The following is a 14593-nucleotide window of genomic DNA, read 5'->3' as shown; positions in this document are numbered from 1 at the left end:
TCCAAAATTTAAACTGAACGTCATCTTGTAGTGAAAAGAATTATTGCAAACTGGAAGTACTTTTCAGCAGGATAACTAAGCCCGGATGGATGTCTTCTTCAGATGCAGCAGGTAAATTTTCCTTCCTCTTCTTTCTTGCAGGTGATGAATCGGTCGAGTTATTTCCTTGTTCAGTTCTTTGTCTTTATTTTTCACTCATTTCATACAGTTCTTTTCAATTATTATCACTTTACTTTTTTTCCTAATTTATTTACAGCTTAACTACTTAAATTAATCGCAGTATCACTTGTAGGAAAACAACGTCAAAAACTTATCGAGCAAGTTATTTTTACTCACCCGACAGATTTTTGGCATTTTCTTTTGTTTGCATAGTTTTCGTTCCTGATGTAGTATGCATCTCAAAAGTTTTTTCCAATAAACTTTCAGCCTGAGTACTTTTGGACTTGTCACTTGTCCGCGTGTTGTGCAATGTAACGAATGTGCAAAATTAATTTTCGGAAAAGTTTTTTTTTAAAGTCGTGTTTTTTAATGTGTTTATCGAAGTTTTTGATCGGTTTTTTGCGACAATCATGGATCGCCTGCTGGAACGGATGGATCCGGACAGTCGGAAGCAGGTATCAGGCAAATTTTACAACTTTTTGAGTTGTGGAAGTTACTTCCGAACTTTTTTATTTTTTAAAAGTGCGTTTAAGCGTCAACCCATCCCGATTTTAAGCGTCAACTCATCCCGACTTTTCGGAATGGTGATAATATCGTCCATCTTCGACATCTGAAAAGTGCCGGTTTTCTTGCTCATCGAAAGTAACCGGCACTTTCCAGCCGGTATGAACGAGGCATTTGGAGGTTATAAACTCCCGCCCTAATGTTCCAGGACTTATTTTGGGGCGATGCATCAGTCGATCCATTTTCTTTTGTTAATTAATTTTTTTTTTTAAATGCGCAGGTGAGATAAGTGCAAGTTGGACACCGTGAATCCGCGCGGAAAATCAAAAATTGAAATTTTCCTCAAATTGTAATACATGCGAATTTATTTCGATTGTATCTCTGTCATCTGACAACGTATTTCAATATGAAAGCTTTTGATTATTACTTTTTTTTAGAAATGCAACGCTGTGCCTTTTCTAATTTGTTTCAAATGAAAAAAATCAAAGAAGAATTTGTACACACAAAGATTCCATTTATTCCTCTCGGATGATCCATGATCCTCTGAATCACAGGAAAACAGCTCAAAATGAATCTTGAATTGTCAAAAAACATGTTTGCAAACGTTTTTCTGGGCCACTGGGAGATAGCTCACCGAATCTTGTGACGAACCTTTGATCCCGAAATTCGGAGGAATTCCCTTTCGAGTGTTCAAGATAACGGACACCTTCAGGATAAAAATCTCCTGTATCTTGCGACGTTGCTAAAAAGACAGTTGTTATTTCGCATTCATATTTTTTTTGGTAATTTTTAATTGTTCGCTGTCGGTTTTATCGTAGAAGTGAAGATGCTTATATTATAATAATTTTCCTCTAACAAAGATACCAATTTGTTTTCATTCTTCTACAAAGCGCGTCATGTTACACCGTCTAGCCGAAAAAGCGGAGTTGCAGAAGGCCGTGCTTGAAGAACAGTTCTTCCCGAAGGATCCTTCAGCGCAGTTATACCTGAAACCCAACAGACCGTCGCACACAGGGGTAAAACATGAAAAAGGCGATCAAAACTGTTTTCTGCCGAAACTGTTCGTTTTAGACCTATAGTGTCTTCGAGACAAATGACCAGCATTACAAGGGCTAAAAAATAAGTTTTTTAAAAAATTGATTAATCCACCTAGTAGTGAGTTAGAAAAACTAACTTTTTTAATATCCATTTTAGAGCTGTACTGTCTGAGAAAAGTTTTTAGCTTGTACCAATTCTAGCAACTTTGCTAAAGAAGTCATAGCTGTAACATTAATCGTTTCAAAGTTATGACAATTTTTAGAAAAATAACACCAATTTTCAGTTTTTTCAACATAACTTTTTTGCGCGTGATTTTTCATTTAAAATATGTTCTAGAGAGTTTTGAAGACAGAAAAGTTGTACACTTTTGCTGAATATACTGTATAGAAATTTTGAAGTTTAAACGAGATATCTTAAAAATACTTAACAAAAATAGTCATTTTGAACTGGTTATATCTCCTGAGTTCGGACGAGTTCGGTTACATATTTTACAGTTTTGCAATCAAAAAAGTATCGCCTTTCAAACAATATACAATTAAAAGTGGCCAATTTTGATCCTCATTGTGTAAATGTCAATAGAAGTGAGATAAAAATGTAGTTTTTATACTAATTTGAGCCCATCTACCATCTCAAGTCCAGGTGGTTCAAGTAGGCCTACTTATAGGAATCCTACATGTTGCAGCCAAATAGTAATAGTTATGCTCAAATTAGTATAAAAACTTCACTTTCGGCTCACTTCTATTGACATTTACACTATGAAGGTCACAATTGGCCACTTTTAATTGTACATTGTTTGAAAGGCGATACTTTTCTAATTGCAAAACTGTAAAATATGTAACCGAACTCGTCCGAACTCAGGAGATATAACCAGTTCAAAATGACTATTTTTGTTAAGTATTTTTAAGATATATCGTTTAAACTTCAAAATTTCTATACAGTATATTCAGCAAAAGTGTACAACTTTTCTGTCTTCAAAACTCTCTAGAACATATTTTATATGAAAAATCACGCGCAAAAAAGTTATGTTGAAAAAACTGAAAATTGGTGTTATTTTTCTAAAAATTGTCATAACTTTGAAACGATTAATGTTACAGCTATGACTTCTTTAGCAAAGTTGCTAGAATTGGTACAAGCTAAAAACTTTTCTCAGACAGTACAGCTCTAAAATGGATATTAAAAAAGTTAGTTTTTCTAACTCACTACTAGGTGGATTAATCAATTTTTTAAAAAACTTATTTTTTAGCCCTTGTAATGCTGGTCATTTGTCTCGAAGACACTATAGGTCTAAAACGAACAGTTTCGGCAGAAAACAGTTTTGATCGCCTTTTTCATGTTTTACCCCAGTGTGCGTCGGTTGATTCCCTCAGGTCGGCCAACTTGTTGAACAAAATATACAGCAATCGGCGGAACAGAAGATATGCGCAAAGAAAACATCCGTAAAACATGTCGACAATGAATTGAAACTAATTTTTTTTTAAGAGTCAGGCGAAAAGAAAAGCATCACTTTCGAAAAAAAAACCAAAAGACGATGGAATACGGACGAAACATAAGTAACAACAATATTATTACCAGTTAGCTGCGATGGTGTGACGTCGACGTTTAGTAAACGCAAGAAATTTGAAGTGAACATCCGATCATCATGGTATGTTAGTTTAATTTATCTAAAATTATCTTGGCGATAATCAATCAAATCCAGGCTTCTTTGATTCTCTTGATTTGGGCTCTGTTTTTCTCATCTCCTTGTCAAACTCCTGAGCATGGTAATTAGATAAAAAATATATTTGAAATACTGAAAACTATTTATAACAGCAATGTTCAATATTGCTAGATAAAATACTTCAAATCTTGTTCACAACCGTGCATGCAATTAAATATGAAAAAAAAAACATATCGTTGAGTGTTGAAGGCATAATTGGACATTTTAAAAAATGAAGCTAAAAAGTTACGTGTTTGTAAACAATCGGATGTGTTGAACGGCGACGATGTTAATAATTTTACCACAGAATTTGACGAAGCACAATTATTTAGGTTTAATCGATTACCTGAGCCAAGATATCGCAATGTTGTTAGAACTTGTAAATGTACCGGAATTGTTGTGGTTCTTTCATCCTTCATTGGGATAGCGTTCAATGGTTGATCCAATAAGTTAATAAACTTCTCAGCCAAAAATTTTTGCATTCGAAAAAGTTTTTCGAAATTTCCATCCGAAATATCAATTGGATTACTAATATCTCTCAAAAAACGACGATGCCGAAGTAGTTCGATTTTTTCATGGCGTTTATACCACTTTTTTTGCATAGTAATATAATACAATCATTTGTTCCATTATTTTCAAGTTTTAATAGGTATCAACGTTTAATTTAACAAAAATCCTCACCGAAAAGAAATGTCTTTTAAAATTTCCGAAGCAAAAATGCCGAAGAAATTAAAAATCTCGTTTTCTATTTCAAACGTGTAAATGTCTTCTTTGAATTGACCGGAATGTCATTCTAAAACAATTTCACAACGAAAAAAGATTGAAAATCATGTTTTCTTTATTAAACGTAAAAAAATGTCTTCTTTAAAATTCACCGGAATTCCAAGATAAGAAAATTTTAAAAATGTCTTCAATAATTTCTTTTTTTTTCACGACATTTTTTGCTCGGAATTCGGCTGCAGTTATATACAATTTTAAGAACTAATTCACGATACATAATTCAAGGATTGCTATGCCACATCAAAAGTTGCGGTATACTAGCAATGTGGTACAAAGTGTGTATACACGTTGGTATACTTGTGCAATGTCATGTTGAAGAGCTTAATAAGCGTCATCTTATTAACATACATGGAATCAAAACTAGTAAAAAACCGCAATTCCCATTTGTGTGTGGAATTTGCAGGTGTACTTATGAGTACTGGGTCGATTATAAACGGTATCTTATTGGGAACCATCCAGCAGAACATACAACTACTATCAAGACACCAGTTGAAGATGATGCTGAAGTCTCACATGTTGAAGAAGAAGAATCATTTGAGGATCAGTTGAATCGAAAAACAAAAAAATCCATACTTCAACACTGAGCACATATCTGTAGAAAGTATCACACAAACAACAGCAAACCTTGTTACACAACTTAGATGTGATGTTGCCCTGAATGAACAAAAAATTAAGTGTTTCTTGGATATTACCAATCAAATTATGTGTTTCTCTCAACGATATACTATGTATGTCTGTTGTCAGAAAATTCATTTTGAAACATTCAAATCAGTTGGATGTTGAAGAAGCGGCTAACTTAGTCGATTGTCTACTCATACCTAACATTATTGGAGATTTATGGCATCATAATGATAACGTCAATTTTCTTACCCAAAAGACTAAATGCCAAATTCCTGAGCCCGAAGAGATTGTTATAGGAGAAAGACGCATAAAGATGAACGAAGTATTCAAACCATCCCTCAACAGAAACTTTCAATCAATACTTCAGTCACAACAAGCACACACCGTGATTTATGAAAAGGAGAAAGATGTTGTACACTATATTTCGTTGGTTGATACCCTCAAGCTTGTGATGCAAAATCCCAACGCTAGAAAAATGGTTGAGGGAGAGAAATTGCCCCGCTCCCCCGCACTACTTCCACTGTCGCCAGCCATATTCCAACCAAACCAAACAGTTGGCCATCTCACAGCGTCACAACCTTGCCACAGCTCCAGTTTACCCTGACACTTCGCGCCAACACTAACGTTATGCCATCTCTGCTACCTAATCCAACACTCCGAGCAGTCTGCAGCACCAAGCCTCCACCAGTCACCGCAACAACTCCACTTTCATGCCAGGTAAACTCTACTAGTGATAATATTACCAATAGTAACCTACCACCCTACTCATTGAATATTATTCAGCCAACTTATCAGTTTGTGACACCTCGTACTTTTTATAACAACCCCGAGAATGTAAATACCCAAAGGCACCCAATAGCAAATGTCACAACTCTCAGAGTAGCCAATCAGGATGTTGACAACTGCTATTATATTAGCGCATTTAACCTCAAAATGTTACCGCATACATCAGTGAACAAGCAAGAATTGATCGTTCATTTATCGATCCAATGAACCGCTTTCTTTCGTTTCTTTCAAAATACGCGTTCCTAGAAACTTGGAACAAACTATCTGCATCCCCTCCTTTTGGCCAACCGGCATCAACGTTAAACCTTTTTTAGTGGACCATCGTAAGCAATATACTCGCATGAAGACACCTCGCGCCAAAAGACAATTCGAATTGGTGTCGTGAGAACCGGATGGTCCTAAATGCTACAAAATGTTCAATCATTTTCATCGCGGTGGAACTGAACGCGTTAAGAGCTACAGTGAGGAATCCTGGTGTAAACGAGGACCTTATTGATGAATTACGGTCCATTCACGACGCTGTGAAAGCCAAACCGGCCGATCATCAGCACGACTCAGGACCAACTCTAGCCGAGGAAATTGCTTCGTCGTCAAGGGTAAATCCATCTACTTCGTCTAGCGGCTGGAGACGAATCGGAAACAAAATGCTTTGGAAACCTCAACAGTACTGGGAAGATTACGACGAGAGGAAACGGAAGCGTGCGGCTCAAGTCAAGGCCGCGGAAAAAGCCAGGCGAAAACAGCATAAAAAACAGCAGCATCAACAAAGACAAAAAGAAATGTTCCTATCAAGAAAACAACAGAAGCAGTCACGAAAACAATCCCCCGTAAAAAATTCATCAAAAGCAAGAGCCACTACTGATAAAGAGCTACTGGCTGCCGCAAAAGTCGCTTTTAATAGAAAATCAACTCCGAAAGCGAAGATCCCGACCTTCATCAACTTCCAACGGGGAGAAACATTGAACCCCGGTCCTAGTTCTGCTTCACCAAATGTGCTAAGGCATCGAAAAAGGCCTTCAAATATTCCTGCGCCACCCCCGGTCACTCCACACCTTCCAAACTCATCAACATACCAGAACAGTAACACGATGACGACAGTGCCACCTGCTCATCCATACGCTACCTTCAATCAGCCATTCACCGCACCTCTAGTTGCACCGTGCTGTCACCACGACCCATCGGCATTATATTTCAACCCGGTAATGTATAACAACCCATATTTTCTGCCGAACCGACGCGTGCCTATGTAAGCACTAGCTCCTCTGTATTTATAAACCAAGCGGATCATGTTACCATTCGTTCGCGCGATCACCCAGTTATCAATAATAAAGAAATTGTGGCATATTGCCAAAACTTTAACAGAATGCGAAGCGCATCTAAACTAAACACAATTCATAAAAATTTAGTAGCAAGTAATTATACTATCATTTTAGGAACCGAAACAAGCTGGGATGATAGTATAAAAAGCGAGGAAATTTTTGGATCGCGTTACAATGTCTACAGAGATGACCGAAATTTCAATTTGTCTGACAAGAAATCAGGCGGAGGCGTTGTAGTAGCAATAAGCTCTGCATTCGATTCTGAGCTCATTGAAATAACTAAGCACAAAGAATTTGAGCAGGTGTGGGCAAAAGCTCAAATCTTCAAGGAAACTCATATTTTTGGATCGATCTACTTTCCTCCAGAATATGCCAGTAAAGATTATTTCCAAAAGTTTCTACTGAGCATAACAGAACTATTCAAAAGCTTCCAACCCGAATTCAAAATTCACCTGTATGGCGATTTTAATCAATCGAATCTACAATTTTTACCCGATGAAGATAATGAAGCAATCCTTTTACCGATATTTGGAGATAATGAAACATTACAATTCCTTTTCGACAATCTTGCTACCTTATGTCTTAATCAAATAAATCATGTGAAAAATGCCTGCAATCGCTATCTCGATTTACTGTTTTCAAACTTGACTGATGACTTTTGTATTTTGGAAGCTACTAATCCAATTTGGAAAAATGAGATCTTTCATACAGCTATCGAATTTTCAATTATATGTTCTGACAACAAAGGAATACCAGAATACGAATATGAGGAGACCCTTGACTTTTTCCATGCAAATTACACAATGATTAAAACTAAATTACAATCAGTTAATTGGCAATCATCATTTCAAAGCGAAAACCAAACTGTCAATCAGGTAGCTATTTTTTATAACATTCTTGGTAATATCTTGAGTAAATATGTCCCAATAAAAATAAAGCGACGAACGAATAATAACAGAAATCCGCCATGGTTTTCAAAAGAGCTAAAGCATCTTAGAAATAAAAAGCAGAAAGCGCATAAAAACTGGAAAAAAACACCATCGCTAGCTAACAGTTTAGAATATCAAGAAGCATGCAACCAACTAGCCATATGCATGAATACCTCTTTCGAAGAATATAATAGGAAAACAGAGGAAAACATTAAATCTAACCCAAGAAGCTTCTTCAAGTATGTACGTTCCAAATTGAAAAGTAATAATTTTCCATCTCGTATGCACTTGGACAGCGCTAACGGCAATAATTCCCATGAAATATGTAATTTGTTTGCCAATTTCTTCCAAAGCGTTTACACCAGTTTTTCGGAAGCCGATCGCGACACTGCGTTTTTCGATTATTTTTCCGACTCAGCATCATTGACTGTGGTAGATTCAATCACCCTTGAGGAAATACACAAATCAATTTGCTCCCTGGATAGCTCCAAAGGGCCCGGGCCTGATGGAATTCCTCCATTACTTTTAAAAAATCTTGTAAATGAACTAAGTATGCCCTTGTTTCTATTGTTCAACTCATCGTTGAAATCCGGTGTTTTTCCTCAAGTATGGAAAGAATCTTTTCTTGTACCTATTTTCAAGTCGGGGAAAAAATCTGACATTAAAAATTACCGGGGTATAGCAATCTTATCGTGCATACCGAAACTTTTTGAAGCAATAGTGAATCAAAAAATATATAATCAAATAAAAACACTCATAATTGAAAAGCAACATGGATTTGTTAAAGGACGATCTACAGCGACTAATTTACTTGAATTCGTTTCTTATAATATCCACTCTATGGATCAAGGAAATTCCGTTCAGGCTCTATACACGGACTTCAGTAAAGCTTTTGATAGAATCGACATCCCCTTGTTAATTTTTAAACTACATAAAAACGGATTCAGTACACAACTGCTGAAATGGATTGAGTCGTATTTGACAAACCGTACACAAATTGTTAGATTCAATGGTTCACTTTCGAAAAGCATCTCCGTTACATCTGGTGTGCCTCAAGGCTCCCATCTCGGTCCCTTATTATTTATCTTATACGTCAATGACATTACTTATTTACTGAACCAGCTAAACGTGCTTATATACGCAGACGATATGAAGCTTTATATGATAGTCAACAACGAAGAAGATTTCAGGGTGTTTCAAAATGAAATAAATATTTTTTACAAATGGTGCAGTAAAAGTCTTCTTGAACTAAACGTGAAAAAATGTTTACGAGGAAAAAATATCCGTCATATGAAATTGTTACATTAGGAAATGAGCCTGTGGAGAGAATCAATAAGATAAGAGATCTAGGTATTATATTGGACTCAAAACTTACCTTTGTAGATCACTATAACTCAATAATTCAAAAATCAAATAGTATGCTTGGCTTTATAAAACGTTTTAGTTATAATTTTCAAGACCCATATACATTAAAAACATTGTACACAGCTTATGTCCGATCCATACTTGAATACTGCAGCGTTGTTTGGTCCCCCTTTCAAATTTCTCATAAAAACCGTTTAGAATCCATTCAGAAACAATTTGTTCTATTTGCTTTACGAAATCTAGGATGGTCTCAGAGCCAATTACCAAGCTACGAATCACGCTGTTTACTAATAAATATTGAACCATTAAGTGTTAGAAGAGAATTTGCTGCAATCTCCTTTGTAAACGACATAATTAGTCAGCGTGTTCAATCTACTTATCTACTAAATCAGTTAAACTTTTATTGTCCGAGTCGCCAGTTGAGAACCAGAAATCTGTTTATTTTAACCTCTGCTCGAACTGATTATGGTAAAAATAGTCCAATCAATTGTCTAATGCAGAATTATAATAAAAACTACCAGAACATAGATTTTACTATGTCTAAACAGCAGCTAAAAAGTGCTTTTTACGACGACAGGCACTTAAGAACCTAATATTGTAGTATTTAAAGTAATATTAAGATTTTACTACTAGTTTTAAGAATATATATGTAGCCTACGATGTTTGGTGAAATAAATAAATCTAAATTTACGAGGAAACACTCAACATTTTTCTACGACACCTCTCACACGTGTTAGCGTAATTAAAGATTTAAGTGTCATGTTCGACCAACAACTTTCATTCAAAGACCATATCTCATACATTGCTACTAAAGCTTCAAGATGTCTCGGTTTCCTTTTTAGAATAACCAAGCATTTAAGAGACATTCAATGCCTTAAAGTTCTATTCTGTGCACTAGCCCGATCTAACTTAGAGTACCGCTCGGTAGTGTGGAATCCTCATTACAACAACTCAATCGATCGTATCGAAAAGATTCAATGAAAATTCATACGCTTCGCTCTCCACAATTTACCATGGAACGATTCTGTCAATCTTCCTGCATACGAAAACAGATGCAACCTTGTTGGACTATATACACTGTCTTCCCGTCGAGCTGTGTTTGATGCATCTTTTATATCTGACATAATACTGGGTCATATCGACTGTCCCCAAATTTTAGAAATTATAAATTTTAACAGTAGGCCCAGAAACCTTCGCTCTCAGTCTTTCTTGGTTGTTCCACATGCTTCTACTAATTACGGTCAAAATACACCTCTCATAAGAACAATCCGCACGTTCAACCGCGTTTCATCAGAATTTGATTTTCATATCTCCCGAAACACACTAAAATGTAAATTTCGTATTGCACTATACTGCCCCTATTCGCATATGAGTCCCATGTGTAAAAACTGCAAACCGAGAAAAACGCTTGTAAAGTTTGAAACTTGTTTCCATAAAAACAATCGTATAAATCATTTGTTGGCAAAACCTATCAATAGTTCGGATAGAAAACACTTCAAAGAATACTTCTGTTTACTTTTGTGTTAATACTAACTAATAATTACGGAGAAATTTCAATAAAACACTCTTGTGACTCATATGCGAATATTCTTAACCCTCGAACAAAGATTATTCGCAAATGAGTCTCTGCTGCTAAAGTTATCGGCAAGTGGCAAGTACTTTTCTAACATATTTTTTCATCTGTTTACCATTCTTTTTTATGACAGAAGAAAGTTATCGAAAGATCTTGATTCCAAACTGATTTCAATCAAGGTTTATTCGCCAAGTGGGATGAGTTTTCCTGTGTTTTTTTCAAAACTTTGTTTTCGTTCGTGTGAAATTGCTGCGAATTTATCATACATCATCATCATTCAATTCAATGTGTGTTACGGATACGTAGATAACACTGACCAAAAGTCTGCTGGATTCAAGACAAAGAAGGAGATTTCTTCCGGGAACATCTTTCTAGGTAATAAACGAAAACAGTGGTATTGATATTGTTGTGCATATAGAAAAAAGTATTGAAAAAAGTTTGTTATTTTGTTACCGAAACAACACTTAAAGTAGTGGTACTACCCACCCGGTCTCACATTAGATCGTCGAAATTACGCACGAAGGAACCATCCTGACCGAAGACTGATCTATTGAGCGTTGTTTATCGGTTGATTTTTGTCGAAAAAATAATTTTAGTTACCAGTTACTTATTAATGTTTTTTTAGGCTAAAAAGCAAATTTCTTCGGAATCATTTCGCTACTATACGTTCAATTTTTATGTAAATTAATGTTTTAAGCATTAAATTATTGATTTACTTCATTTTCTATCTATCCTTTCCTTCAATTGTAAGCTCTGGCGTTGAATTTTGGTCATGGGACTCATATGCGAATATTTTTCACATGGGACACATCAGATGTCATATTTTTTTCGAAATTTTGGGAACAAACTTCGAACAAAAACTTGTTTTTTAGGTCAATTGGAGCACAAAGAAGCGTTTTCCATCGATAACTCAAAAACGATGAAAATGCACATGGGACTCATATGCGAATAGGGGCAGTATAGTATCATTTAGATTTGAATTGTAATCTGTTGACGCAAAAGATGAGTTTTTTTACACGCATATGAGAGGGATTCAATTTTTTCCATATGCGCTTTTTCCCCTCCAATAAATAAATAAAAATAAAAAAATAAAATAAATAAAAACCCTCGTTAGATGGGAATATACGATCTTATCTAGATGGACAGCAATTTCAGCATCACCCTTTTTTGCAACGTTATCCAACAGCTCTCAGATTATCGATTCATCTAGATGACGGTGAGTACCTTTTAATCCTCTTGGATTAAGGAAAGGCAGGAATAAGCTGACCAATGTGGTTTTTAAAATTCAAAATTTTTATCCGCGTTTCAATGCTAAACTTGACACCATATACATATTAATTGCTTATGGTAATAGCAAGTGTTTGCAAATTATATGGATTCGCAAAAGTGCTGAAACCTCTGATAGATGATCTGAAGATGCTTGAAAGCGAAACCGAGGTAACTGTCGAAACAGCCGACGAAAACTACATCATTCGAGCTGTGCTTGTGAATGTACTTGGCGACACGTTAGCTCTGCACGATATTTTTGGGCTTCTAAGCCCTTCTGCGATCTTTTTTTGCCGACGACGTAAGATCAGAAGAGAGGATTTGTTGAATGGGAACATGGGAGATAACTTTGAACACAGGTCATCAGATTCAGTACACAACGATTTGAAGGCCTTTAAAGATGGATTTATGGCCGCAAATGAATGAGGACTGAAGGAAGAATGTGTCTTCCATGCACTCAAATATTTTAGGTGGCCAACAAATTACTGTTACTATCCGATGCACGACCTCTTATAAAGGGTTTTCACAATGGTCTTGAAGAGAATCCTGAAACGTGCTGTGTATAAAAAATATATATAAACATATATACCGAAAAAAACATCAATGAGATGGTGAGCGAATTCAACTACGGTGAATTGGGGAGCGACGTTAAGCCAACCCCATATTTTCATCTACCTCCTTAAAAAAAGGAAATTCATTAAATCAGCCTGTGTCGCAATGTTGGCCGCTGAGACGACAAAGAGAGTTGCCGGTAGTTTCAAGCGAAACCCTAACCTCTCTCTCCGAGATGCCACAAATAAGCTGGGTGAATTGTCTACAACCGTGCATCGAGCCAAAAAACGAGCCGGACTATCGACTTACAAGAAGGTAGTGACTCATAATCGCGATGATATACAAAATACGACGGCCAGAGCGCGATCCCGGAGGCTGTACACGACGATGCTGACGAAGTTTGACTGCGTGGTAATGGACGACGAAACCTACGTCAAAGCCGACTACAAGCAGCTTCCGGGACAGGAGTTTTATACGACAAAAGGAAGGGGAAAGGTAGCAAATATTTTCAAGCACATGAAACCGTCAAAGTTCGCGACGAAATATCTGGTTGGCAAGCCATCTGTACCTGTGGCTTGAAAAGTAGCATTTTCATAGCTTCCGGGACTGTCAACCAAGAAATTTACATGAAAGAGTTTGTTCGCGCAAAAAACAGCCATCGATGTTTTGGGTGCCCTCGGCCACACCAAATTTTCAAATAAACCAAATTCCGCACTGCTCAGTATAATTGCAGCAGGTTTCTTTTACCCCGGTGCTTTAAGTTACCCCGTTTTACGGTATACAGGACTTTTTTTTCAAAGAAATAAACTTAAACGGTTCTAAAACAGACTAGTTTTGCTAGTTTTATTTGCAAACCCGACTTCCTTTCTATATTTCAAACGAAAAGAGTCTAACTGAAAAAATACTTATTCCACAGAATTCCTTCAGTTGTCCAAAAAATAGCAATAAATTCTAACCTATCAGAACAAAACGGTTTAACTTCCATTACACGTATTCATGTTACCAGCTTCAGGAGGAACTCTCACATATTAGCGTTGCTACTGCTGTAACAAGACAGAGAAAATTGCTTAAATTAATTAAGATAATTAAGCGAAACGGGTTATACAATTTGCATAACTGTTTTCAGTGTCACCGATCGTTTTCCCTTCACTTAACCCGAGCAGCTTTTCTCCAGTAGGACATATCGGGATGGAAAAACAACATCCTATGGAGCAGGGCGTTTATTGCTAACAACTGCAAAAATCTTTCTTCCGATTCATAACTCACACAATGTTCCCATCGCATCCCGGAAGCGCTACATCCTTTTCCGAAACCCGAAGCGCCTCGGTTTGTTGTGTCGGGATGTTGGGGTGGGACATTCAGAGTGAGCGAAAACAAGGAAAACAATTTGAAAGAGTGTTGTTTCTGTTTGTTTTAACATATTTTTTAATTGATTTCTCTGGCTATCCATTCCGACAGCAGCCGGGGAACAGCATTTGGCTCGCGTTCTTGGTCTCCCGGGTGGATCCGATGTTTGGCTTGTTTTATCACCCCCAGAGTTCACTCCCCCGATTCCGTAGCGGAGCGCAATCCTTTTGGCCATCAGCTTGCTGTGTATACAATTGTACGGAGTTTGGTCCTGGCTAGCCGGAGGAAGAATCGGCAAATGAAAACTTTTCCAAACTAACCTCTTCCTTTCCGTCTGTTTCCGTTTGCTGTAAAAAATGGACGAAAAATTTATGATCTCCATTAGATTTGTAAACAATGCTTCCGAATTTTGTTTGTGTATCTTGCTCTTCAATAGTCTGAAATTTTTATCGCCAGCACAACCTACAGTGCGAACCCAATTTACTACACTGGCAAGCGCTCTGGAAATTGGTTTATCCAAAACTGACTTAGGACTACAGACAGTTTGTATTTGCTTTTCGGAAGGCATCATCATTGTTATACCCTACGACTTCTGAAATCGGTTATATCAGTGTGTAAATGAATTGATAAAATTACGTTTACCAAATTAAAATTCGCA

The 14593-nt window shown here is 36.7% G+C and overlaps 1 protein-coding gene across 1 annotated transcript; it reads left to right on the top strand.

Annotated features, from left to right (window-relative positions):
- Nucleotides 1-5976: 5976 nt before the first annotated feature.
- Nucleotides 5977-6834, top strand: LOC129742529 (AT-rich binding protein-like). The gene has a single exon (XM_055734437.1). The coding sequence runs from the start codon at nucleotides 5977-5979 to the stop codon at nucleotides 6832-6834; it is 858 nt and encodes a 285-aa protein (XP_055590412.1).
- Nucleotides 6835-14593: the final 7759 nt, after the last annotated feature.

The sequence above is a fragment of the Uranotaenia lowii genome, chromosome 2 (genome assembly GCF_029784155.1).
Source record: "Uranotaenia lowii strain MFRU-FL chromosome 2, ASM2978415v1, whole genome shotgun sequence".
Lineage (NCBI taxonomy): Eukaryota > Metazoa > Arthropoda > Insecta > Diptera > Culicidae > Uranotaenia > Uranotaenia lowii.
Note: the sequence above shows the minus strand (reverse complement) of the source record. Positions and strands in the feature narration are given on the sequence as shown.

Excerpts from the sequence above, each read along its gene's own strand:
- LOC129742529 (XM_055734437.1), top strand. The coding sequence starts at position 5,977 with ATGGTCCTAAATGCTACAAAATGTTCAATCATTTTCATCGCGGTGGAA.